Below are 25,004 nucleotides of genomic sequence, written 5' to 3' on the forward strand. Positions count from 1 at the left end.
CCTCGCAGATCCGCTCCCACAGGGTTCTGCCCGGTGGCTCCGCCGGCCGCTCGAGGGCCGCGGGGCACGCGGTGGGAACGGACTCCAAGGAGCCGGCCCGCTCCTCGTGCTGCGCGGCGCGGCTGCCCACCCTCCCGGGCGCCGCCATGGTCGCGGTTTCCACGGCAACCGCACTCCCAGCCCGGCCACGACCCGGAAGAACTGGAACGCGCGGGCGACGGACCCGCGTCTCAGGTTCGATTTCCGGGTCACGGTGGAGGGTGCTCTGTGGCGGCCGAGCGGGGTGGCCTGCAGGTGAGGGCAACGACTGGGGCGGCGGAGAACCTCAGGGGCGGGGGGTGGGGGGACTCGCGCGGCGATCAGAGGACACAGCGGGCGGCCGGCACCCCAAGTCCACGCCTCCCAGCCCTCGGGGCGCCCGCCCGGCCTGAGGCCGCCGCCTCCAGGAAGTCCTCCCTCCTGGGAGCCGGCCCCCGCTGGACCCTCCCCTGGTGTCTGCGCGGAAGCCGTGGCGCGGCGGAGCCGTGGGGCGCCCAGCCTGGCCCCCTGCGCGCCTGCTTCCCGCTCGCGCTGTTTCGCCAGCTGCCGGCGTTGGGACCCAGGGCAAGTGAGTCCAAGCCTCGCTTTGCGGGCCTGAGCTACCCGAGAAGTTAAAAGCTTTTGCAGGAAGCGTTTGCGTTTGCAGGAGGCACGCTTCAGGCCCTTTGCTGGTCCTTGAAGGAGTGAAGACTTTGGGGATCCTCGGTGCTGGGGAGGGTGGGTGCCACGCGTTCTGTCGGCGGAGAGGAGGGTGCAGTGGACTCTCCCCGCGGCCCTTGGTGTTCATTAGGCGTCTGGGCCGCTCCTCCCTCCCAGGCGCTCTGGGCTCCCTTGACACCACCTGGGCAGGTTTGCTCCTTCTCCCTTCCCTTTGCCAGCCCCTCTTCCTCTGCGCTCCGCCCCCCCCCCCCCCCCCCTTAAATGTCGTTATTCCCTAAGGTTCTGTCTCAGACTCTCTGTTCGGCGCTTAATTATCATCCATGTATTCCAAAACTTATGTCGCTGGTGCCGGCCTCATCAGCCCTCAGCCTCATATATCCACCTGCCCACCCAACCTCTCCACTTGGGTATCTCAGGGCATCCATTCAAACCAGCATGCCTCCATCTGCATCACCCCCTTCAGTTGCTTTGTCTCAGGGATTAGTGCCAACACCCTGCAGTTACCAAGCTGGAAAACTTCTTCAGAAAGTTTCCTGACAATTGCCAGTCCAGGTTAGAAAACTTCCATTACCCTATTACCTGTTCCTAGAGGCCTGGTGCAGGACATTCGTGCACTCAGGGGTTGGGGGGTCCCTCAGCATGGCCTGCGCCCTCTGGCAGTCCAGGAGCCCTGGGCGGGGACAGGAGCCCTGGGCGTGGATGTCCAACTGCTGGGGGGGGGGGGGGGGAGGCTCTGGGCATCTGGCTGAGCGGCTCTCTCCCTGTGGGAGTGCACTGACCACCAGGGGGCAGCTCCTGCCTTGAACGTCTGCCCCCTGATGGTCAGTGCGCATCATTGCGACCTGTCGTTCTGCCATTTGGTCAATTTGCATATTAGCCTTTTATTATATAGGACTAGAGGCCCGGTGCACAAAAATTTGTGCACTCGGGGGGAAGGGGGGGTCCCTAAGCCTGGCCTGTGCCCTCTCGCAGTCTGGGACCCCTCAGGAGATAACGCCCTGCTGGCTTAGGCCTGGTCCCGGGTGGCAGAGGGCAGGCCTAATCCCTAGGTACAGCCCCTGGTTGGGCTCAGAGCAGGGCCGATCAGGGGGTTGGGGCGCCGCACCCTGTCACACACAGAGCCGCAGGGCGATCAGGGGGTTGGGGAGCTCCCCCGTATCAGGCACAGAGCAAGGCTGATCAGGAGGTTGGGGCTCCTTCCCCTGTCACGAACAGAGCAGGGCGGATAGGGAGGCTGTGGCCCCGCCCTCTGTCACACACAGAGCCGCAGGGCAATCAGGGGGTTTGGGTGCTGCCCCCTGTCACACTGATCCCGGTGCCGGAAGGCCTCTTGGCTCCGCTGATCCCGGTGCTGGGAGGCATATTACCCTTTTGCTATATAAGATAGAGGCCTGGTGCATGGGTGGGGCTGGCTGGTTTGCCCTGAAGGGTGTCCTGGATCAGGGTGGGGTTCCCCACTGGGGTGCCTGGCCAGCCTGTGTGAGGGGATGATGGCTGTTTGCAGCTGGTCACACACCCTTCAGGGTGGGGGTCCCCACTGGGGTGCCTGGCCAGTCTGGGTGAGGGGGTGATGGCTGTTTGCAGCTGGTCACACACCCTTCAGGGTGGGGGTCCCCACTGGGGTGCCTGGCCAGTCTGGGTGAGGGGCTGAGGGCTGACGCTCCCAACTGCTCCTTTTTTTCTTTTTTTTTTTTTTATTCTGGGCCAGCTTTAGCTCTGTCTCCAGCTCTGAGGCCTCTGCTGCTGAAAGCAGGTATGTGGTTTGTTTGGGTTCTGTAATCAAAACAATGTATAACTCCAGCTCTGGGATCCCGGCTCGCTGAAAGCAGGTTTCTGGGGTTTTGTTTAGCTTCTGTATTTGTTACAATGTTTCGAACTGCAGGCTCAGAGGCCGGCAAGGCAGGCAGGGAACGTTGGTTTCCTCTGTCACTGAAGCAAGCAAGCCTCATGTTAGTTTCAAGCTGCCTGGCTAGGGCTGCCATCTTGGCTGGCAGTTAATTTGCATATCACCCTGATTAGCCAATGGGAAGCGTAGCGGTCGTATGCTAATTACCATGTTTCTCTTTTATTAGATAGGATTACACCCCTTTTCCTCCCACACCTACTTGCTTGTTGATGGCAGGTGTTTCATCTTGTTCACCTTTGTATCTTCAGGGTGCATCCCTCATTCAGTGAGTACACATGAGCACCTGTTATGTGCCAGGTACAGAGTTAGGCTCTGGGAGTAGAGACAGACCTGGCTTTATTGTTCTTTGCTTTATTGCACTTCACAGGTGTTGTGTTTTTACAAATTGAAGGCAACACCCTCCACCAGCAAAAAGGTTGCTGCTTGCTTTATGGTGCTGCTCCCTTCATTACAGTGGTCTGGAACCGAACCTGCAAAGGCCTGCCTGCGCACCAGCAAACAAGACAGGAGTGAATGAGTGGGTGTGCCCTGTCTCTCAGGTGCTCGGGAGCCGTTATAAACGCACCTGAGCTCTGCCTCAGGCCTGGCAGGTCCAGTGTGAGGCCCTGGGCTCTGATGCCGGAGAGCCGCAAGCTGAGAAGCTCCTGGCCTTGCCCTCCCACTGTCCAAACCCCCCGTGAGGGCACATTGTTTCTGGCTTCTGGGTTATCCAGGGAACAGCAGGAACTGGGTGCTGACTAGAGAGAGAAATAGCCCAGCCAGAAGCTGAAATGTGTTGAGGGCACCAGCCCCTTCTCTCAGGCACCTCCTTGACATTATCCCTCCCCCTCCCCCAAATGCTGGGAACTCTAGGTTGCTGTGTGTCACCTTCAGTCACTAAATGTGAGAAATTTATTTGAAAATTAAGAAGCTTGCAGGCTGGATGTCCTCATTCTCCACCACTCCACCACGATTTAGTTCAACCCCTCTTTTATGGATGGGGAAACTGAGGCCTGAAGAAGCCACTGGCTATGAGGCAAGAGTACCAGAGTCACCACTTGAACTCTAACTGGAGTTCTTCTCACCATACCTCGCTGCTGCTCTTATTACGAGTTACAGGGAAGTAATAGGGATAATAAGTCAATGGAGTGCAGGTTGGGGGAATTAGTTTCCAGACATAAAGCGGAAGAGCTGTTTAGATGAACCAAGTTAACGGGTTAATTTTTCCACAGTCACTGTGGTGGGAATGGGCAAGAAGGACTGGCCTCAGGGTTACCATACCCTTCACCCATAAAAGGGGAGCCCTTGGAGGCAGTGCCTGATTTTTCTGGTTTGACTGCAGTTCTACCCTCTGGCAGGCACAGGGTAGGCCGGTGGTAAATTTCTGTTGAATGGCCAGGCTTAAGGACTTGAGGAGAAGGGGGTTAGGAAAAGAGTCAACAATGTGGCAGGCACTTTCCTTGGGTTATTTTCTTTATCCTTTGCTACAGCTCGTTGAGAAGCGGTGTTTCCCCCATTTTCCAGATGGGGATTAAAACTCAGGGAGAAAAGGTGAATGACTTAAAGTCATTGGTTTGGATTTGAGCCTGGGGCTGAGTGAATTTTGGCTCCATTCTACTTCTTTGGCCATATTTGCCCAGGCTCTACAGGAATCATGCCCATTTTCCCATTCCCTACCATTTCAGACCATCCACGCAAAGAAACATGACTTTTGGCAAGACCTAGGTGAATTGTACACAGGCTGGCGTGGTGTAGGTATAACTTGTACCTTTTTTTTCTTTTTCAGGAATGATCACCAAGACCCACATAGGAGACCGGGGCCTTCGGCTTCCAGAGAAAAACAAGAAGAAGAAGGTGGTGGTTAAAGAACCAGAGGCTCAGTACTTGGTTTTGAACAGTAACAGTTATAACACTGAGGTCTGTCCCACCACAGCCATATCGCCCACGAAGAGTGGGATCCAGGGCCAGGCACCCGAGACCCCTCTGGTGAAGAAAAAGAAGAAGAAGAAGAAAAAGCAGGAGTACAGCACTGTCTGTGAGGAGCATCGAGAACCTGAGACCACGTTCCGTGCCAGGCAGACAGAGACGTCTCCCAGCCCCAGGACACAGGCTCTCGCTCCACCCAAGTTCCTCAATGGGGAGAAGAAAAAGAAGAGGAAGTCCTCATGGCCTCTGGCTCTGTCTCCTGGTGTGAGGGTGAAGACCTCCCTGGACCCCAGACAGGGCGAGGAAGTGACCAGAGTTGGCAGAAAGCTCAAAAAACACAAGAAGGAGAGTAAGGCCCAGGAGGCGGCAGCCTTCTCGGCCAGGGACGCCCTGCATGCATGCCCAGTGGGAAAGAATGACCAGCAACGGGCAGCCTTGGGGCAGAAGAGGAAGCAGGGAGGCCCCAGGGAACACAACGTGAACCAGAAGAAGAAAACGAAAACCCACCAGGAGGAAGACACCTCCCTTGACCACCCCAAGCCTTCCAGGTCCATGGAGAGCAGTCCTAGGAAAAGATGTGCAAAGAAGCCAGTCAAAGTTGAGGCTTCAGAGTACATCGCGGTAGGAGACAGCCTCAAGGCCCCTGCGAAGAAGAAAATGAAGCCCACTAAAAGGGCCGAGGAGCCAGGCACTGAGGAGCCAGCTCTGAAGAGGAAGAAAAAGAAGAGGAAGGAGAGCAAAGTAGCAGAACTTTGGAAGGAGGTAGGTTGTCCTTCAGGGTGGAAGTTGGGAGTGTGTGTGTGTGTGTGTGTGTGTGTGTGTGTGTATGTGTATGTATGCATGCGCACGTGTACTCAACTTTTTAGTGTCAGAACCTTGTTTAAACTGACTTAAGCCAGAAGAGAGATTTATTGACATGTGCAACTGACTTCCTGAGAGGTGAATCTGGCCCAAGAGGAGGGGCTCCGTTAATACTGACTGAAGGACGAACCCTGGGAGCTGGGTCAGCAGGAAGGTGTCTGTAGGGCCTGTGCTCAGCTCTACCAGATGCAATTGGGAAGGGCTGTTGTCATTACAAAGGACCAGGGGTAAGGGGGCCGGCCTGAGGTCTCACCGTCAGAGTCCCTCAGAGGCTGAGGCCAGTGAGCACAGCCATGTCAGAGAGGCAGCCAGCAAGGATGTCCCCTGGGAGCTGAGACCTGTGAGGGCTTCGGCCTTTCGTGCAGCTGAAGCAGCAAGTACAGAGGCCCTGGCAGAGCACAGAGGCTGGGGTGGCGGGGGCTCCGTGACAACCATGGAGGCCGCAGAAGTCTGGATTTTGTGCAGGTAAGATGGAAGCCCTAGGAGTCTTGGGGAGTGGTAACATATTCTGACTGAGGTTTTTTTAAAGAAGATAGAGTTGACATAAAGTTGTGTATGTTTAAGGTGTACAGCGTATTCTGATTGAATTTTTAAAGTTCACCTGAGTTGCTTATGGGATGGACCAAGGTTGGGGGTGGGGAAGCAGGAGTTAGACACTCATGGTTTTCTAGGCAGGTGAGAAGGCAGCAGCCAGGACCTGTGAGTGGGGGTGGGCGGTATACAGGAGAATTTAGTAGGCTTGTGTTTGCTGGCAGCCCCACTCCCCACACCCATCAGGACCCTGAGCCCACCTCTGCATTTCCTGACTCTTGCTATGTGCCCCCTCTCCCCTCCCCCCCCCACACACACACCATAGATGTGGCCCTTGGCCTCTCACTGGTTTGGTGTCACCCTGGGAGGTCAGGTGACTTGTGGCAGGAAAGGTCATGCACCTAGCCTGAGTTGAGAGACCTAGGTTAGTGTCAGCCCTGCCCCTGATCTGTGGGGGTGACCTCATGATGGTCACTCTACCTCTCTGAACCTTGGTTTCTTCATCTGTCAAATAGGTCAGTGCCATGGTTTTGAGGGGAGAATCATGGAAGAGAAAGGTGTCAGATATTCTGTAGGTGATGGGGTTTGGGGTGGTGCTGGGATCTTGGGTCTTTTCTGGAATCTGTCATGATCTCACCCTGCAGGGCTACTGGGGCAGAGGCCAGCAGATGCTTGACTCTTACTCCCTTTGCTCTCCTGTGCAGGAGCCTGACACAGACTTAGAGGTGGTGCTGGAGAAGAAAGGCAACATGGACGAGGCACACATAGACCAGGTATGGCCCCCTCCTCATCCCTCTCCCATGTGTCTTGCCACACCCCTCCTATCAGGCCACAAGGTCCTGGTCTTGGAAGTGCCCACGACTCCAAAGGCTGCCAGGCCAGCTTCCATGGCCCACCTTCCATGCGCGGAACTCTGCCTTCTCCATGTCGTGGTGGGAGTCCCTCACTGCCAGCCTGGCTGCAGGCCAGCTGGTGATTCAGAGCCTCAGGGTGAGGCTCTCCTCCATGCTCACTGCATGGGGAGAACCTAAAACCAGGGCTGGGAAAAGGGCTAGCATCCTTGAGAAGCATCCTTTGGTCTTCGCCTATATGAGGGTCAGTGAGGTTAGTGACTGCCCTAAGTCACCTCATTAGTAATGGGTGGTTCTCAACCTTCCTAATGCTGCGACCCTTTAATACAGTTCCTTATGTTGTAGTGACCCCCAACCATAAAATTGTTTTCGTTGCTACTTCATAACTGTAATGTTGCTACTGTTATGAATCGTAATGTAAATATCTGATATGCAGGATGTATTTTCAGGGGTTGTGACCCACAGGTTGAGAACCGCTGGCTAAGGCCGAGTCTCTGTGGTTACTTTGCTGTACTGCCAGGGTTGTGAAATACCCCAATTCCAGAAAGTCTAGCTCCCACTTACTTATCAGGAGATTGGGGCTAGACAGGAATGGATGCTGGCCCACACCAGAACCACTTCTCTCAATGCTCCCAAACTGAAGACAGGAGGTGCATCATGTGGGCTGGTGCACCCAGCTTTTTTTTTTATTATTAAATATATTTTTATTGACTTTAGAGAGGAAGGGAGAGGGGGAGAGAGAGAGAACATCAATGCGAGAGAAACATTGATTGGTTACCTTCCATATGCACCTCAACCGGGCATTAAACCTTCAACCTGGGTATGTGCCCTGACCAGGAATTTAACCAGCGACCTTTCAGTGCATGCATGACCTTTTGGTACATGGAACTACACTCAGCCAACTGAGCCACACGGACCAGCTTTTTATTTATTTACTCGAGGCCTAGCGCACGAAAATTCGTGCAATTGGAAGGTGGGGGTGGTGGTAGGGGGTGGTCCCTCAGCCCTGCCTGCGCCCTCTTGCAGTCCGGGAGGCCTCAGGATGTCCGACTGATGGCTTAGGCCCGCGCCCCATCGCCGTCCCCTCCCTCTGCCCACTGGCCTGGTGCCGCCTGCTCGCCTGCCCCCCCACCCCCCACCCGCCAAGCAGTCTGTCCACTGTTGCAGTCAATTTGCATACTACACTTTTATTATATAGGGTTTTTATTGATTTTAGAGAGGGAGTGGGAGAAAGAAACATCAATGATATGAGAGATAATCATCTATTGACTGCCTCCTGCATAACCCCCACTGGGGATTGAGCCTGCAACCCAGGCATGTGCCCTAGCCTGGAATTGAACTATGACTTCCTGGTTCATGGGTCAACACTCAACCATGGAGCCACACTGGCCACACTGTACCCAGCTTTTTTTTTTTTTTTTTCCACTCATCTGTTGATGGGCATTTGCATGGCTTCCATATATTGGCTATTTATTGGCTATTGTAAATAATGCTGCATTGAATATAGGGGTGCATATATCTTTTCAAATTAATGTTTTGGATTTCTTCCTATACCCAGAGGTGGAAATGTTGGGTCAAAAGGTAGTTCTGTTTATTTTTTATTTATTTTTTTTATTAATCCTCCCCCAAGGATATTTTTCCATTGATTTGTTTTAGAGAGAGTGGAAGGGAGGGGGAGAGATGGAGAGAGAGAAACATCAGGATAAGAGAGACACATCAATTAGTTGCCTCCCACATGCACATCTCCCCCCTCCACACACCCCCTACCGGGGCCAGGAATCGAGTCTGCAACTGAGGTACCTGCCTTTGGGATTGAACCTGAGACCCTTCAATCCGTGGGCCAATGCTGTATCCACTGAGCCATACTGGGTAGGGTGAGATCTGTTTTTAATTTTTCACCAACAGCTGTTTGTTAATTTATTGATGGTAGCCATTCTGGCACTTGTGAGGCGATAGCTCATTGTGTTTTTAATTTGTATTTCCCTAATGATTGCATTTAATTTGCAATATTACTATGTCCATATGTCCTCTTTGGAGAAGTGTCTATTCAGGTCTTCTGCCCATTATGTTTTAATAAATTGATTAGGGTGACATTGGTTAATAAAATTACACAGGTTTTAGGTGTACAGTTCCATAATACATCATCTGTATATTGTGTTGTGTATTCAACACCCCAAGTCAAGTCTCTTTGTGTCACCATTTATTCCCACTATACCCTCTTCTACCTTCCCTGATCCCCCTTCTCTCTGGTAATCACCATATTGTTGTGTGTGTCCATGAGTTGTTTTTTGTGTTGTTATTTTTATTAATCCCTTCCCATTTTTCACCCGGCCCAGTAACCCCTCTCAAAATGAGTGTTTCTATTTTGTTCATCAGTTTATTTTGTTCATTAGATTCCACATATGAGTGAGATCATATGGTACTTATCTTTCTCTGACTGGCTTATTTCTGTCAGCATAATGCTCTCCAGGTCCACCCACTCATTCACAAAGGGTAAAATTTCCTTCTTTTTTATGGTCAAGTAGTATCCATTGCGTAAATATTTCACAACATTTTTATCCACTCATCTACTGATGGGCACTTGGGCTGCTTCTATATCTTGGCTGTCCTATATAATAAAAGGGTAATATGCAAATTGACCCTAAAGATGGAACGACCAGGAATGACTGGCTATGTTGCGCACTGATCACCAGGGGGCAGACGCTTAACACAGGAGCTGTCCCCCTGGTGGTCAGTGTGCTTCCACAGGGGGAGTGCTGCTCAGCCAGAAGCCGGCTCATGGCTGGCCAGCACAGCAGGGGTGGCGGGAGCCTCTCCTGCCTCCGTGGCAGCACTAAGGATGTCCAACTAATGGCTTAGGGCCTAAGCCATTAGACATCCCCCTAGGGTCCTGGGCTGCCGAAGGGCACTGGCTGGGCTGAGGAACACCCCGCCCCACCCCCCCCGGTGCACGAATTTTTGTGCACCGGGCCTCTAGTTGTAAATAACACTGCAATGAACATAGGGGTGCATATATTATTTTGAATTAGTGTTTCAGGTTTCTTCAGATACATTTCCAGAAGTGGAATAGCTGGGTTATAAGGTAGTTTTTAACTTTTTTGAGGTAACGCCATACTGCTTTCCACAGTGGCTGCACCAATCTGCCTTTCCACCAACAGTGCACTAGGGTTTCCTTTTCTCCACGTCCTGGCCAACACTTGTGTGTTGATTTATTGATGGTAGCCATTCTCATTGTAGTTTTAGTTTTCATTTCTCTAATAAATGACATTTAGCATCTTTTCATGTGTCTCTTGACCATCTGTATGTCCTCTTTGGAGAAGTGTCTGTTCAGATCCTTTGCCCATTTTTTAATTGCATTGTTTGTTTTTCCGGTGTTTAGTTGTATAAGTTTTTGTAAATTTTGGATATTAACTCCTTATCAGGTGTATCATTGGCGAATATGTCCTCGCATTCAGTGGGTTGTCTATTCATTTTGTTAATGGTTTCCTTTGCTGTGCAAAAACTTTTTTGTTTAATATAGTCCCATTTGTTTATTTTTTTCTTTTGTTTCTCTTGCCTGAGGTGATAGAAGAAAAATATTTCTATGAGAAATATCTGAGATTTTGCTGCTTGTGTTTTTTCTGGTATTTTTATGATTTCAAGTCTGGCATTTAAGTCTAATTCTTTATTAATTTTATTCTTGGGTATAGTGTAAGAAGGTAGTCTAGTTTCCAATTTTTTGCACATATCTGTCTAATTTTTCCTAGCACCATTTATTGACTAGATTATCTCTATCCCAGCCTCCTTTGTTAAATAATAATTGGCCATAAAGGCATGGGTTTATTTCTGGACTATTTTGATAGGAATTGCTTTGACTTTATAGATTGCTTTGTGTGATATGCACATTTAAACAATATGAAGTATTCTCGTTCATGAGCATAGTATATTCTTTTCTATGTGTCTTCAGTTTCTTTTATCAATGCCTTAAAGTTTTCAAAGTACATAGCTTTTACCCCCTTGTTTAAATTTATTCTTAGGTAATTATTTTTATGCAATTTAGATGGGATTCTTTTCTTAACTTTCTGATATTTCATTATTAGGGTATAAGAATGCACAGCTTTCTGAATACTGATTTTGCATCCTGCAATTGTACTGAATTCATTTATTCTAATAGTTGTTGTTTTTCTATCTTCATCTGAAGATATGTTTCTTGATTTAGAGAGGGAGAGTGAGGGCAGGGGAGAGAAAGAACACCATTGTGAGAGAGAAACATCAGTTACCTCCCATACTCGCCCTAACTGGGGATCAAACCTGCAACCTAGGTATGTACCCTGACTGGGAATCAAACCTGCTACCTTTTGGTGTACAGGATGATGTTCCAAGTAACTGAGGCCACCCAGCCAGTGCAGTTCTAATAATTTTTTAATGGAATCTTTAGGGATCTCTCTATATAACATCCTGTTATCTGAAAATAGCGACAGTTTTACTTTTTTTTTTTACTTAGAAGTCTTTTATTTCTTTTTCCTGTCTCATTGCCATGCTAGGACTTCATATACTATATTGACTAAAAGTGAGGAACCTGGGTGTTCCTGTCTTCTTCCTGATCTGAAAGAAAAAGATGTCTGGTTTTCCCCTTTAAGTGTGACATTCCCTGTGGGTTCTCATATGTCACCTTTATTTTGCTGAGATCTACTCCCTCCCTCCCCATTTTGATGAGAGTTTTTATCATAAATGGGTATTGAATTTTGCCAAATGTTTTTACATACCTATCGATATGATCATGACATTTATTTTTCATTGTATGTCTGGCATATCACATTAATTGTACCACCCTTGCATGCTTAGAATGAATCCCATTTGATCATTGTATATGATGTTATTAATGTATTGTTGAATTTAGTTTGCTAATATTTTGTTGAGGATTTTTTTTAGATAAAAGAATGAAGATGTTATTAAAAATAAAGTGATTTCTTTTTCTAGGCTCATTCATCTTTTTAAATTGAATTTATTTAATTAAAATGGGGGACATTGGTTAATAACATGTTGAGGGTTTTTGCATCTATGTTCATCCAGATATTGGCCTTGGAATTCCTTTTTGTTTTTAGTATCTTTGGTTTTGGTATCAGGCTAATGCTGGTCTTATAAAATGAGTTTGGGAGCTTTCCCTCCTCTTCAGTTTTTTAGAATAGTTTGAGAAGGATAGGTATTAATTCTTTCTTAAATGGTTGGTAGAATTTACCTGTGAAGCCTTCTTTACCAGGACATTTTTTTTTTTGGACATTTAATTATGAATTGGAGTTTCCTCAAAAAACTAAAAATGGAACTCCCATTTGACCCAGTGATTCCACTTCTAGGACTATATCCCAAGAAACCAGAAATACCCATCAGAAAGGACATATGCACCCCTATGTTCATAGCAGCACACTTTACCATAGCTAAGATTTGGAAACAGTCTAAGTGCCCATCAGCAGATGAGTGGATTAAAAAACTGTTGTACATCTACACAATGGAATAATACACTGCTATAAAAAAAGAAGGAATTCTTACCATTCGCTACAGCATGGACAGAGAGCATTATGCTAAGTGAAATAACCCAGTCGGAGAAAGATAAATATCACATGATCTTACTCATTTGTGGAATATAATGAACAACATAAACTGATGAACAAAAATAGACCCAGAGACAGACTTTAACGAGAAGGCAGGGGAGGTGGTGGTGGTGGTGGTGGTGGTGTGGGCGGGGGGTAAGAGCTCAACCAAAGGACTTTGTATGCATGTATATAAGCATAACCAATGGACACAGACACTAGGGTGTGAGGGCATGTCGGGGAGCAGTGGGGGAGGCCGGGGAGAGGTCAATGGGGGAAAAGGGAGACATGTAATACTATATGTAATACTTTAAACAGTAAAGTTTTTAACAAGGAAAGAAACAAAAAACTAGATTTAATAAATGAATTAGGCAATGTAGCAGGATACAAAATTAACACCCAGAAATCTATGGCATTTTTATACACCAATAATGAACTCTAAGAAAGAGAAACTTAAAAACAAATCCCATTTACTGTTGCAATAAAATATTAAGATACTTAGGAGAAAACTTAACCAAGGAGTTAAAAGACTGTACTTAGAAAACTACATGACACTGAAAAGAGAGAGACGAAGATATCAACACATGGAGCAATATACCATGTTCATGGATTGGTAGATTCAACATTATTAAAATCTCCATACTACCCAAAGCAATCCATAAATTCAGTGCAATCCCTAATAAAATACCATTGGCATACTTCACAGATTGAGAACAAACACTCCAAAAATACATGCGGAACCAAAAAAGACCCGGAATAGCCGCTTCAATCTTTGGAAAGAACAAAGTTGGCGGAATCACAATACCAGATGTTCCAAGCAATTGAGCCACCTGGTCAGGCCAGGGGCTTGTCTTTTTTACATTCTTTGTTGTAAAGTCTATTTTGTTTGATATGAGTATTGCTATCCCAGCTTTCTTTTTATTCCTCCTCTCACGGAATATCCTTTTCCATGCCTTCACTTTCAGTCTGTGTCTTTCAATCTAAAGTGAGTCCCTTGCAGTGGGCATATACTAGCTAGATGCATCCTGTTTTCTTATCCCTTCTGCTGCCTCCTGTTGTTTCGTTGGAGCCTTTAGTCCACTTGCACTTAGCATAATTATTGATAGGTGTGTGCTTATTGCCATTTTGTTAATTGTTTTTTTGGTTGTTTTTGTTCTCTAGTTTCTCTCTTGATTGCCTTTGATTTCCTGGTTTAATTCAGTGTTTTATTTGGGTTCCTTTCTTTTCATTTTTTTTCCCCAGTATTTTTTTTAGGTTTTTGGTTTGTGGTTACCATGAGGTATATATTATGTAAATACAAATATAAATGTAAGAGATACATCAATCAGTTGCCTCCTGAATGTACCCTGACTGGGGCCAGGGATAAATGTGCAAACCAGGTACATGCCCTTGACTGGGAAGTGAACCCCTGACCATTCAGTGCGTGGGTCAACACACTACTGAGCCACACCAGCCAAAGGTTTTCGAATTCTTTTTTTTTTTAATTAAATCTTTATTGTTCAGATTATTACATTAGTTACTCTTTTTTCCCACCATAACTCCCCTCCACCCATTTCCTACCCCACCCTCCACCCTCACTCCTCACCCACTGTCCTTAGCCATAGGTGCATGATTATTGTCCAATCTCTTCCCTCACCCCCACACCTCTTCCCCGCCCCCCCCAAGAATAGTCAGTCCATTCCCTTTCTATGTCCCTGATTCTGTTACAATCACCAGTTCATACTGTTCATCAAGTTATTTATTCACTTGATTTTTAGATTCACTTGTTGATAGATGTGTAGTTGTTTATAATTTTGTATCTTTACCTTTTTGTTCTTCCTCTTCTTCTTTTTTTTAAAAAATATATTTTATTGATTTTTTACAGAGAGGAAGGGAGAGAGATAGAGAGTTAGAAACATCGATGAGAGAGAAACATCGATCAGCTGCCTCCTGCACATCTCCTACTGGTGATGTGCCCGCAACCCAGGTACATGCCCTTGACCGGAATCGAACCTGGGACCTTTCAGTCCACAGAACGACGCTCTATCCACTGAGCCAAACCGGTTTCGGCTGTTCTTCCTCTTCTTAAAGGATACCTTTCAGCATTTCATATAATACTGGTTTGGTGGTGATGAACAACTTTAGCTTTTTCTTATCTGTGAAGCTCTTTATCTGGCCTTCACTTCTGAATGATAGCTTTGCTGGATAAAGTAGTCTTGGTTGTAGGTTCTTGGTATTCATCACTTTGAATATTTCTTGCCACTCCCTTCTGGACTGCAAAGTTTCTATTGAGAAATCAGCTGACAGACGTATGGGTACTCCCTTGTAGGTAACTGATTTTCTTTCTCTTGCTGCTTTTAGGATTCTCTCATTGTCTTTTGCTCTTGGCATTTTAATTATGATGTGTCTTGGTGTGGTCCTCTTTGGATTCCTTTTGTTTGGGGTTCTCTGCACTTCCTGGACTTGGAAGTCTATTTCTTTCACCAGGTAGGGGAAGTTTTCTGTAATTATTTCTTCAAATAGGTTTTCAATATCTTGCTCTCTCTCTATTTCTGGCACCCCTGTAATTCGTATGTTGGTACACTTGAAGCTGTCCCAGAGGCTCCTTACACTATCTTTGTATTTTTGGATTCTTTTTTCATTTTGCTTTTCCGGTTGGGTGTTTTTTGCTTCTTCGTATTTCAGATCTTTGACTTGATTCTTGTGATCCTCTGGTCTGCTGTTGGGAGTCTGTATAATATCTTTATTTCAGTCAGTGTATGCTTAATTTCTAGTTGGTTCTTTATCACAACATCGAGGGTTTCACCAGTCTTCTTGAGGATCTCACTACATTTATCGGCGGTCTCACCAGTCTTCTTGAAGATCTCACTACATTTATCAGCGATCTCACCAGTCTTTTCGAGGGCCTTATTAAATTTATCGGCGGCTTCTAGACAGTTCTTTAAAGACCTTAAAAGTATGGTTTTGAACTCTATATCCAGCAGTTTGCTTTCCTCCCATTCTGTTGTTTGTGTCCTGTTTCTTAGTCTCGGCATTTTTTATGCTTCGCTGTGTCGATAGAGTGCCTTTCTGTGCTAAGTGTCCCAATTACCTGAGGTAGACACTCTTGGTGCACCCCCTTGTGGGCTTTGTGCACAGTCTTGTTGTAATTAAGCCTTGATTGTTGTAGTTATCACTGTGAGGAATTGACCTCCAGGCCAATTGGCTGAGAGAATCAGCTGTGTCTGCAGTGGGAGAACTTCTGTGCTGGTGACACCCCTCTGGGGCTAGACTTGCTTCAATGGGGCTTTGGTGCTCACTGAGTCTGCCCCCTGAGTGTGTCTTTTAAGGTTCCACAGAGCTGCAAACTGGATGGTCCCACTCTGACCTCTGGGCTTCCTGGCTCCTGGATCTCTAGGAAGGTGCTAATCTAGCCTTTGCCTGAGGCTATCCAGCAAAAGTCTCCCTGCAGGGCTTGGGCGGGGCCAGGGCGGGCGGAGCGAGCAGTTATGGCTGCTCTCAGTCTTGCCCTCAGAGGCTCTGCTTCTCAGTGTCCCAGTAATCGCTGCAAGCCCCTCGGAGAGAAAGCTGCCCTATGGTTCTGAACGATGCCAGATAGTCCCCCTTCTCCCGTATGAGTCTGGGTCCCTAGAGACTCGCCCGGAACTGGAGCTCAGAGCCTGAGACTCCATCCCGATTGAAAACGACAACCACGCCCTCAGCCGCCAGCCCGCTCCGCATGCACTCCGCACCTTAGTATTTTACTTCAGCACCGCGCCTCCTCTGAGTCTTGGTATGCTTTTCTCCTTCCTCCTAGTTGTAGAACTTCCACTCAGCCAGCCTTCCTGTGGTTCTGGATGATGTCCGTTCTGTCTTTTAATTGTATTTTTGAAGTGGTTGTTCGAGGCAGCAAACTCCGGTGTTTACCTATACCGCCATCTTGGTTTCTCTCGGTTTTTGAATTCTTTTTTTTTTTTTTTTTTATATGAGGTTTATTTTTTTTTAATTAAATCTTTATTGTTCAGATTATTACATTTGTTCCTCTTTTCCCCCCCATAACTCCCCTCCTCCAAGTTCCCGCCCCACCCTCCGCCCTCACTCCCCACCCACTGTCCTCATCCATAGGTGCACGATTTTTGTCCAGTCTCTTCCCGCATCTCCCACACCCCTTTCCCCCCCAAGAATAGTCAGTCCATTCCCTTTCTATGTCCCTGATTCTATTATAATCAACAGTTCATTCTGTTCATCAGATTATTTATTCACTTGATTCTTAGATTCACTTGTTGATAGATGCATGTTTGTTGTTCATAATTTGTATCTTTACCTTTTTCTTCCTCTTCCTCTTCTTAAAGGATACCTTTCAGCATTTCATATAATCCTGGTTTGGTGGTGATGAACTCCTTTAGCTTTTCCTTATCTGTGAAGCTCTTTATCTGACCTTCCATTCTGAATGATAGCTTTGCTGGATAAAGTAATCTTGGTTGTTGGTTCTTGGTATTCATCACTTTGAATATTTCTTGCCACTCCCTTCTGGCCTGCAAAGTTTCTGTTGAGAAATCAGCTGACAGTCGTATGGGTATTCCCTTGTAGGTAACTGAGTTTCTTTCTCTTGCTGTTTTTAAGATTCTCTCTTTATCTTTTGCTCTTGGCATTTTAATTATGATGTGTCTTGGTGTGGTCCTCTTTGGATTCCTTTTGTTTGGGGTTCTCCGCGCTTCTTGGACCTGTAAGTCCATTTCTTTCACCAGGTGGGGGAAGTTTTCTGTCATTATTTCTTCAAATAGGTTTTCAATATCTTGCTCTCTCTCATCTTCTGGCACCCCTATAATTCTGATGTTGGTATGCTTGAAGCTGTCCCAGAGGCTCCTTACACTATCCTCGCATTTTTGGATTCTTTTTTCATTTTGCTTTTCCGGTTGGGTGTTTTTTGCTTCCTCGCATTTCAAATCATTGACTTGATTCTTGCGCTCCTCTGGTCTGCTGTCGGGAGTCTATAATATTCATTATTTCAGTCCGTGTATGCTTAATTTCTAGTTGGTTCCCCAATATAGCATCGAGGGTCTCATTAGTTTTCTTGTAGATCTCATTAAGTTTATCGGCGGCTTCTAAACAGTTCTTGAGAGACCTTAAAAGTGTGGTTCTGAACTCTATATCTTCCATTGACAATTTTGTCCTGTTTCTTTGTCTCCGCATTTTGTTATGCTTCCTTGGTGCACCCCCTAGTGGTCTTTGTTCGCAGTCTTATAATTAAACCTTGATTGTTGTAGCTAATACCAGGGAGGGTTTGACCTCCAGGCCAGGTGGCTATGAGAATCAGCTGTGTCAGCAGTGAGAGAACTTCTGTCCTCTAGGGAGGTGCTAATCTAGCCTTTGCCTGAGGCTATCCGGCAAATGCCTCTGTGCAGGGCTTGGGCGGGGCGGGTCGCACGGGATCAACAGGGTGGGCCGGAGAGAGCAGTTATGGCGGCTCTCAGTCCTGTCCCCAGGGGCTCTGCCTCTCTGAGTCCCAGCACCCGCTGCAAAGCTCGGAGAGAAAGCTGCACTCGCTCTGACCGAAGCCAGACAGTCCCGCTTCTCCCGTTTGAGTCTGGGTCCCTAAAGACTCGCCCGGATCTGGAGCTCAGAGTCTGCGACTCCCTCCCGACTGAAAACTCCAACCGCGCCCTCCGCCGCCAGCCCGCTCGCGCACTCCGCACCTCAGAATTTGACTTCAGCACTGCGCCTCCTCTGAGTGTCCGTATGCGTTTCTCTTTCCTCCTAGTTGTAGGACTTCCACTCAGCCAGCGTTCCTGTGGTTCTGGGTGATGTCCGTTCCGTCTTTTAGTTTCACTTTTGAAGTAGTTGTTCAAAGCAGCAAACTCCAGCGTTAACTTATGCCGCCATCTTGGTTCCCTCGGTTTTTGAATTCTTTATCAGGCAAATTACTTATCTCCATTTTATTAGCATCTTTCTCATTCTTTCACTTGGGGCATATTCTTATACAGGCAGACCTCGGGTTATGTCACCATCTCCCATCTAATCTAATAAAAGAGAAACATGCAAATTGACCGCACCTCCGTTATGCCCCAAGCCATGCCCACCAGCCAATCAGTAACTATATGCAAATTAACCCAACCAAGATGGAGCAAGCAGGAGGCTTGGTTGCCCCGGTGATGGAGGAAGCCAAGCTTCCCGCCTGCCCTGGCCGGCTGTGGCCTCCGCTCAAGGCAACAAAGTTTCAATTATAGAAGATAAATAAGTCCAAGATACCTGCTTCCAGCCAGCCTCCACTGGGAGCCTGCAAACAGCCATAAGCCTCTCACCCAGGATGGCCACACCCTCATGGGGTGAGGGTCCCCACTGGGGGGCTTGGCCAGCCTGCAAACAACCATCAGTCCCTCACCCAGGCTGGCCAGGCACCCCAGCAGGACCCCCCACCCTGAAGAGGGTGTGGCCAGTCTGAAAACGGCCAACAGCCCCTCACCCAGGCTGGCCAGTTACACCAACGGGGACCCCCACCCTGAAGAGGGTGTGGCCAACCTGCAAATAGCAATCAGCCCCTCAACCAGGCTGGCCAGGCACCCCAGCAGGACCCCCCTCCCTGAAGGGGGTGTGGCCCGTCTGAAAACGGCCCTCAGCCCCTTACCCAGGCTGGCCAGGCACCCCACGGGACCCCCACCCTGATCCGCGACACCCTTCAGGGCAAACCAGCCGGTCCCCACCCGTGCACCAGGCCTCTGTCCTACATAATAAAAGGGTAATATGCAAATTGACCCTAACAGCAGAACGACTGGGAATGACTGGTCACTATGACACACACTGACCACCAGGGGGCAGATGCTCAACGCAGGAGCTGCCCCCTGGTGGTCAGTGTGCTCTCACAGGCTGAGCTCTGCTCAGCCACAAGCCAGGCTGATGGCTGCCAGTTCAGCAGTGGTGGTGGGAGCCTCTCCCGCCTCCTCAGCAGCGCTAAGGATGTCCAACTGCAGTTTAGGCCTGCTCCCCACTGGCAAGTAGACATCCCCCGAGGGCTCCTGGGCTGCCAGAGGGATGTCTGATTGCCAGCTTAGGCCTAATCCCCTGGGAAGTGGGCCTAAGCCAGCAGGTGGTCCCAGACGGTGAGGGCACAGGCCGGGCTGAGGGACCCCCGAGTGCACAAATTTTTGTGAACCCGGCCTCTAGTTTATTTACCAAAAAAAAAAGTTCCGTCATTTTGACGTAGGTACGTATGTGCTTTATGTATTTTATTATTTGTTTACCACAAGTAAATGTCAGGAGTTGTTATCTTTTTTTAAAAATGTTTTTATTGTTTCATTTTTAATTACTGCTGTGTATGTGCTCCATGTAAGTGAAATAGGTGCTTATGTAGGTTGGACCGCGCTACGTTGCGCTGTAGGAACAGATCTCTGATGTAACCCGAGGACCTACTATATCTCCCCATTTTACCTGACTTTCTGTGTTTATTTCTATGAATTAGATGAAATAGCTATTTCTCCCAATCTTGAAAAAGTGGCCTCTGGCCCTGGCCATTGTGCTTCAGTTGGTTGGACATGGTCCCATGCACCAAGTGTCACGAGTTTGATTACTGGTCAGGGCACATGCCTGGGTTGCTGGCTTAATCTCCAGTAGGGGGCATGTAGGAGGCAGCTGATTGATGTTTCTCACATTGTTGTTTCTCTCTCTCCCTCTGTCTCTAAAAACCAGTAAAACCATATATATTTTTTTAAAGTGGCCTCTGTGTAGACTGTGTGCTGGGCTGTTTGGCAGGCTGCTGGTCATCTGGTTGGGTGTGCTCAGGGCCTGGTGTGCTGCCTGGCCAGGTGTGGATTTCTGGTGAGGGAGGCATCCTGGTGTTTGCCTGCCTCTTTGCCCTGGGTACCTGGGTGGCCTGCTCAGTATCCAGGTGTCCATAAGGTGCTTGCTGTTGCTTTTGTTGTCTGTTGCACAAGCTGGGTCTCAGCAGGGTTGCTTGGGTATGCACATGACAGCCCTACTAGCTCTGTACTCTCTCCAGGCGGCAAGCTCGGCACACACCCAGTGGGAGGATGCAGCACCCTCATGTGCCTGCTGGATTAATCTCCAGGTGGTGGCGCTAGTCCAGGTGGGGTGGCTGGGTTTGCATTACGGTTGCCCTGCAGGTAAACCCAAGACCCTGGATAGAGCTCCCACCCACTATCACGTGAAGGGGAAATGTAAACAGTGACTCTCACTGTTCCTCCGGTCCTGGAGAGCTCCCCAGCTCCCAAGAGCGTGCTCGGTTCCCAGCATTCTCTGCGGTCTCTCCTGATTGTGGTGCAGAAGCTGCGCAGTTGGCCCTCAGTTGTTTCTCAGGAGGAATTGCTCTACTGTACTGTACATCCCATGTGACCTTGAGAGGGCAGCTCAGTGTCCTCCTATGCCACCTTCTTGGATCTGCCTCTTGAAAATTCATTTTTAAGGAAAGGCTCAGCAAGGAGAAGTGAGGCCTGCCTGCTTTCAGGCTCAGGGATCACAATCCTTAAGATGCTCAGAGCTCCTTCAGACAAATGCCTTCCCCAAGTTGCAGCTGAGTAAAGCTATGCTCTCCTGTCACCCTCCAGTCCCTCTGCCCCTTTGTTCTGGGTTTTAAGCTCAAAGGATAACTTCTGTGTCTCATTTCTTTTTGTCTTTCCTCCCTCTTGCTCAGGTGAGGCGAAAAGCCTTGCAGGAAGAAATTGATCGTGAGTCAGGCAAAACGGAAGCCTCTGGAACCCAGACGTGGACAGTAAGTGTGATGCCAGCGCTCTTTGAGGTAGTCCGTCAGTGTCCTGAGCCCTCCCCTCCTGGCAGCATGAGGAACTGAGTGAGGAGACCCCCACCCCCTGCCTCAGAACTGTCCTGGGTTCATTTCCTTCCTGACTCTGGGACACATGGCTTCAGAGTCCTTTTCTTGGGGAGCTGAGTTCTTGCCTCTCCACAGACTCAGAAAGGAAGGGCTTCTTTTCTTAGGTCACTGCTCTGAAGGGTGAAAGTGGGTGATTTGTGCATGGGTGGTGGGGTGCTCTGGACAGGAATCGTGAGCCCTAAGTTCAGGGTCTGGCTTAGCCTCTGACTTGGCTGTGTGACCCTTTACTTCTCCGAGCCTCCACTCCCTTTTTGCTACAAATCGGGTGCTTCTGTGAATAGAAATGTATTTCACATTGCCACTTGCCCTACTCCTCCTCCTCCTCCTCTAACTGACAATAACCTTGGGCTGGTGGATGGATGGGTGGCCAGGTGGTGAGGTGAGGTGTGCCAGGCTATTTGCCATGAGTTAGGGGAGGAGTAAAGTGGGCAGGCAGCTTGGCGTGTGAAAGGTGCTCTCTGGTGCTGGCCAGACGTGAGATGGGATTCTAGTGGGGTCACTGATTAGGCTTGTGTCCTAGTTAAGCTGGAAACATATCAGTGAAGTGGGAGAAGCAGCAGTATTTCTGAGTGCAGATGGAGCAAGTGTCTAGTACAGAACAAGCACTCAATCAGCTGGGTCCTCCCTGGGGAGATGGTTCAGGAAGGGAAAGGGCTTTGGAAATGAGGAAAATAACACCTTTTTTCTCTTAACACAGGGCACTCAGTTTGGCCAGTGGGATACTGCTGGTTTTGAAAACGAAGAACAGAAGCTGAAATTTCTCAAACTTATGGGCGGCTTTAAAAATCTGTCCCCTTCATTTGGCCGCACCCCTGACACGACCAGGAGGCCTAACATGGCGCTGGACAGGACGGCGGCCAGCAGCCTGCAGCAGAGCCTGCAGCAGGACTACACGCGGGCCCTGAGCTGGAAGCATGGCGGGCGCGCGGGCCTTGGCTTCGCCACCCCAAACAAAGTCTTCTATATCGACAGGAACGCTTCCAAGTCCATCAAGTTTGAAGATTAAACTCTACTGTCTTGTCTCCTGAGTCAAAATTGCTTTTGTTACTCAGTTACACAGATGAGAGCCTCTGACCAGCTCCTGCGAAGGTTAAGGAAGACTCTGGATGTGCTGGACGGCCTGGGTGGGGGCAGCTCATGGTTCAGGAGCTGAGAAAACATGCGAGTGGCCAAAATCCACTATTTTCTGTGCAAAGCCCTCCGTCCCTGATTGAAGACACCACTGTGTATAAATAACAGCTGTTTGTTGAAGACTTAGATGTGCCAGGCACATACTAGCATGTCTTACTTGCATTGATGTATTTAATTTTAACTATGCAATAGGTGCTGTTTTCGTCCCCATCTTATAGATGAGGAAACTGAGGTTCAGGGATGAAGTAATAACATTGTCCAGGGTCACCCAGCTACTAAGTGCCAAGTGTACTTTTGTACCTCAAGCCCTACATTCACTGCTCTGGATGTCCCCCTCTGGGCATTTCTCCCAGAGTACTCACTGGGGATGAAAAGACCTGATCGAAGGAACAGAAGTCTATTACATGTCTAAATCTCAGAGAGGAAGTGGAGTTAGTGATAAGTAGAATAACAAGCTCACTTTCCTTTCCTGTCTCAGAGTAGCTGTAGGCAAGTAAGTATCTGAATTGCCACCAAGCAGGTGTGGCTGCCCCATGCGCTGTGGGGACCATGTCCCAGCCTGAACTCCATAGCCAGTCTCAGAGCCCTAGGAACAGAGACCCAAGTGACGTGACATTTTCACATCATTTGGCTGCATGCCTCCTGCACACACCATTCGGGCAGGCCTACATGGCCAGGAGAGTCCGTCTCCGATGGCAGGAAGTCCCGATAGAGGGGTAGACCCAGCATCTCACCAGAGAACCGTTCTTTCCTCCCTGCTCCATCAGTGGCTCCTCAGATCGGTGGAGGGATGGCCATAGCAATTCCAGGCAGCTCATCAAGAAACTAGAACATTCCAGAGGAAGATGGAAACCCTGTGGCCCCCTGACACGGAGGAAGGTGCTCCTCAGGCCAGCCAGCCAAGAGCATTGAGGACGGATGCTGGCGGGAGGAGCAGGGGCAGAGGTAAGGCAGGCCTGCCAGGGCTCTGGCGAGCAAGCATTGGCCAGGTCAGGAGCCCTACAACTCTGCCCTGGCCAGTGCTGATCAGTGGTTAGAGCATCGGCCTGTGCATTGAAAGGTCACGGGTTTGATTTCAGGTCAAGGCCAGGTACTTGGATTTTAGGTTCCATCCCTGGCCTGGTTGGGGAGCATGCAGAAGGCAACCAATCTATGTCTCTCCCCCACTCCCCTCCCCTCCCTCTCTGTCCCTTCCACTCTCTAAAAAAAAATCAATGAAAAATATATTCTTGGGTGTAGAAATCAGCTTTGCTGGGCCAGGCCACATGACAGTAGCTCTGGTGTATGTATGATCCACCTACTCAGGTTTCGGAATTAATTCTGTTTGAAGTGTACAGCCTCAACATAGAAGTAACTTTTTCAGGCACATAATTTGTGATTTTGTGAATTTTTTCATTTAAATAGTATCGTAGTAAAAGTGGTATTGGAAATAATTTTGCAAAATAAAGGCCACTTGGGGGTGTTTGGGCGATGCAACATGCTCTGAATTTCTGTGTATTTTGTTCCAGGAAGGGCATTCTTTGGTACCTGCTGTTTAGTGGACGCCATTTCTCATCAGAAGTCCTTGTGGGTGGAGATGTAACTATTAGCCAAAAAGTCTACAGTATGTTCTTGGTAGTGAACTGTTAAAATATTAGTTTATATAAATTTATTTTTAAAATTAGCCACTTTTACTGAGATTGGCTGTGTGAATTGTAATCATGAGTTTCACAGGGTGGAGACGAATGTAATCTATGTCGAGCACAATAATTTGGGTGCTTTTAATCTACAACTTTGATGCATTATCTTCAACAGCCAATCAATATTAATACTCTTATTGATTCAATCACATGCTATTTAGAATTATGGCTGCACAGAAAACTAGGCAATATGTTCAGAAACATTCTCCTTCTGGATGAAATGAGAGTCAGAAGTAATGAAATGAACAGCCATGAACGTAAATATCCCTTCAGGAGGTTTATTCCATTATTACAGAACATGTTCAAAATCCAATCAAGAGCTGCTTTTTGATAGAAAAATCTTTTTTGAGCCTGCCTTTTATAAATCCTCCAGGGTTCTGTAGGCAACGTTTAATTACAAACTCAAATTAGGGAGAGCAAACAGTGCCTCTTTTAAGGTTCTTTTTCCAATTTAAAAAAAAAAAAAGACACCCCACCCCCCGAAAAGAAAGATGTTACTTGTATCCCACTCAGTGAACAAGATGGGATTTAATGCTCTTACAATGCCACTTCTTCAGAATAACCTGGGTAGAGGCCAAAGCTTAAGCCAACTGTCTATGTAAAAAGAAAGTAAAAAGCAGGTGTTTTCTGGATTTGGCACCAGAGCCTCTGGGGCAAAATCATGTCCTTGTTTGCAAAGGAAGCCTAAGGGCCAGCTCAGTCAGATGAGTCATGTCTGGTTGTTCCCCTCGCTTCTTGATGTACTCCAGAGTTTTCACCTGGGAAGAAAAGGAAGGACTCATCTTTCTGTTCATAATTCCCTATCCTCAGAGCCAAGGCTGCAACAAACCAGCCATGCTGGGACCTTCTAATTTTTTCTTAGCAGAGGACAGGTCAAGTCTTTGGAGGACAAGGGAGGAAAAGAAACCCAGCAATATCCTATATAATAAAAGCCCAGCGACCAAAACGGTGGAACGACCAGAGACCAGAACACCATGGCCCCTTGCCCAGGCTGGCCCCACCCCCTAGGGAGTGGTTAGGGGCAATCAGGCAGGCAGGCAGAGGCAGTTAGGAATGATCAGGCAGGCAGGCGAG

At 48.1% G+C, this 25,004-nt stretch overlaps 3 protein-coding genes across 14 annotated transcripts in view; 1 reads left to right on the plus strand and 2 right to left on the minus strand.

The window, feature by feature from the left end:
• Positions 1-186, minus strand: part of IQCK (IQ motif containing K) — a 127,181-nt gene extending 126,995 nt beyond the window's left edge. For both annotated transcript variants that reach the window (XM_036310271.1, XM_036310270.1), the window contains exon 1: positions 1-186. In XM_036310271.1, coding sequence (XP_036166164.1) covers positions 1-148 — 148 coding nt within the window. In that variant the 5' untranslated portion in view covers positions 149-186.
• On the plus strand, positions 103-24,411 carry KNOP1 (lysine rich nucleolar protein 1). 8 transcript variants are annotated; one of them, XM_036310260.1, is made up of 6 exons: positions 142-294; positions 2,408-2,452; positions 4,371-5,272; positions 6,607-6,675; positions 20,923-21,000; positions 21,818-24,411. In XM_036310260.1, the coding sequence occupies exons 1-6, from the start codon at positions 147-149 to the stop codon at positions 22,124-22,126; spliced, it is 1,551 nt and encodes a 516-aa protein (XP_036166153.1). In that variant the 5' UTR covers positions 142-146; the 3' UTR covers positions 22,127-24,411. The 8 variants fall into 8 exon arrangements, with proteins under 8 accessions (XP_036166155.1, XP_036166153.1, XP_036166154.1 ...); XM_036310264.1 differs by lacking the exon at positions 142-294 and adding an exon at positions 318-607; XM_036310263.1 differs by lacking the exon at positions 142-294 and adding an exon at positions 614-1,251 and having other exon boundaries at positions 20,923-21,078; positions 21,818-21,951.
• The window catches only part of VPS35L (VPS35 endosomal protein sorting factor like), a 162,662-nt gene continuing 161,852 nt past the window's right edge, over positions 24,195-25,004 (minus strand). For all 4 annotated transcript variants that reach the window (XM_036310253.1, XM_036310254.1, XM_036310252.1 and 1 more), the window contains one exon: positions 24,195-24,688. In XM_036310253.1, the coding sequence (XP_036166146.1) occupies positions 24,590-24,688 (99 nt within the window). In that variant the 3' untranslated portion in view covers positions 24,195-24,589. The remainder of the gene's footprint in view (positions 24,689-25,004) is intronic.

Source organism: Myotis myotis, unplaced genomic scaffold (genome assembly GCF_014108235.1).
Source record: "Myotis myotis isolate mMyoMyo1 unplaced genomic scaffold, mMyoMyo1.p scaffold_m19_p_5, whole genome shotgun sequence".
Taxonomy (NCBI): Eukaryota; Metazoa; Chordata; class Mammalia; order Chiroptera; family Vespertilionidae; genus Myotis; species Myotis myotis.

What these genes read in the sequence shown, in the direction of transcription:
- KNOP1 (XM_036310257.1), top strand. Translation starts at nt 1,020, where the DNA reads ATGTATTCCAAAACTTATGTCGCTGGTGCCGGCCTCATCAGCCCTCAG. An exon ending in GCCTCTGCTGCTGAAAGCAG is followed by an intron (nt 2,453 to 4,370) that starts GTATGTGGTTTG and finishes TTTCTTTTTCAG; the next exon opens with GAATGATCACCAAGACCCAC. An exon ending in CTGGAACCCAGACGTGGACA is followed by an intron (nt 21,001 to 21,817) that starts GTAAGTGTGATG and finishes CTCTTAACACAG; the next exon opens with GGCACTCAGTTTGGCCAGTG.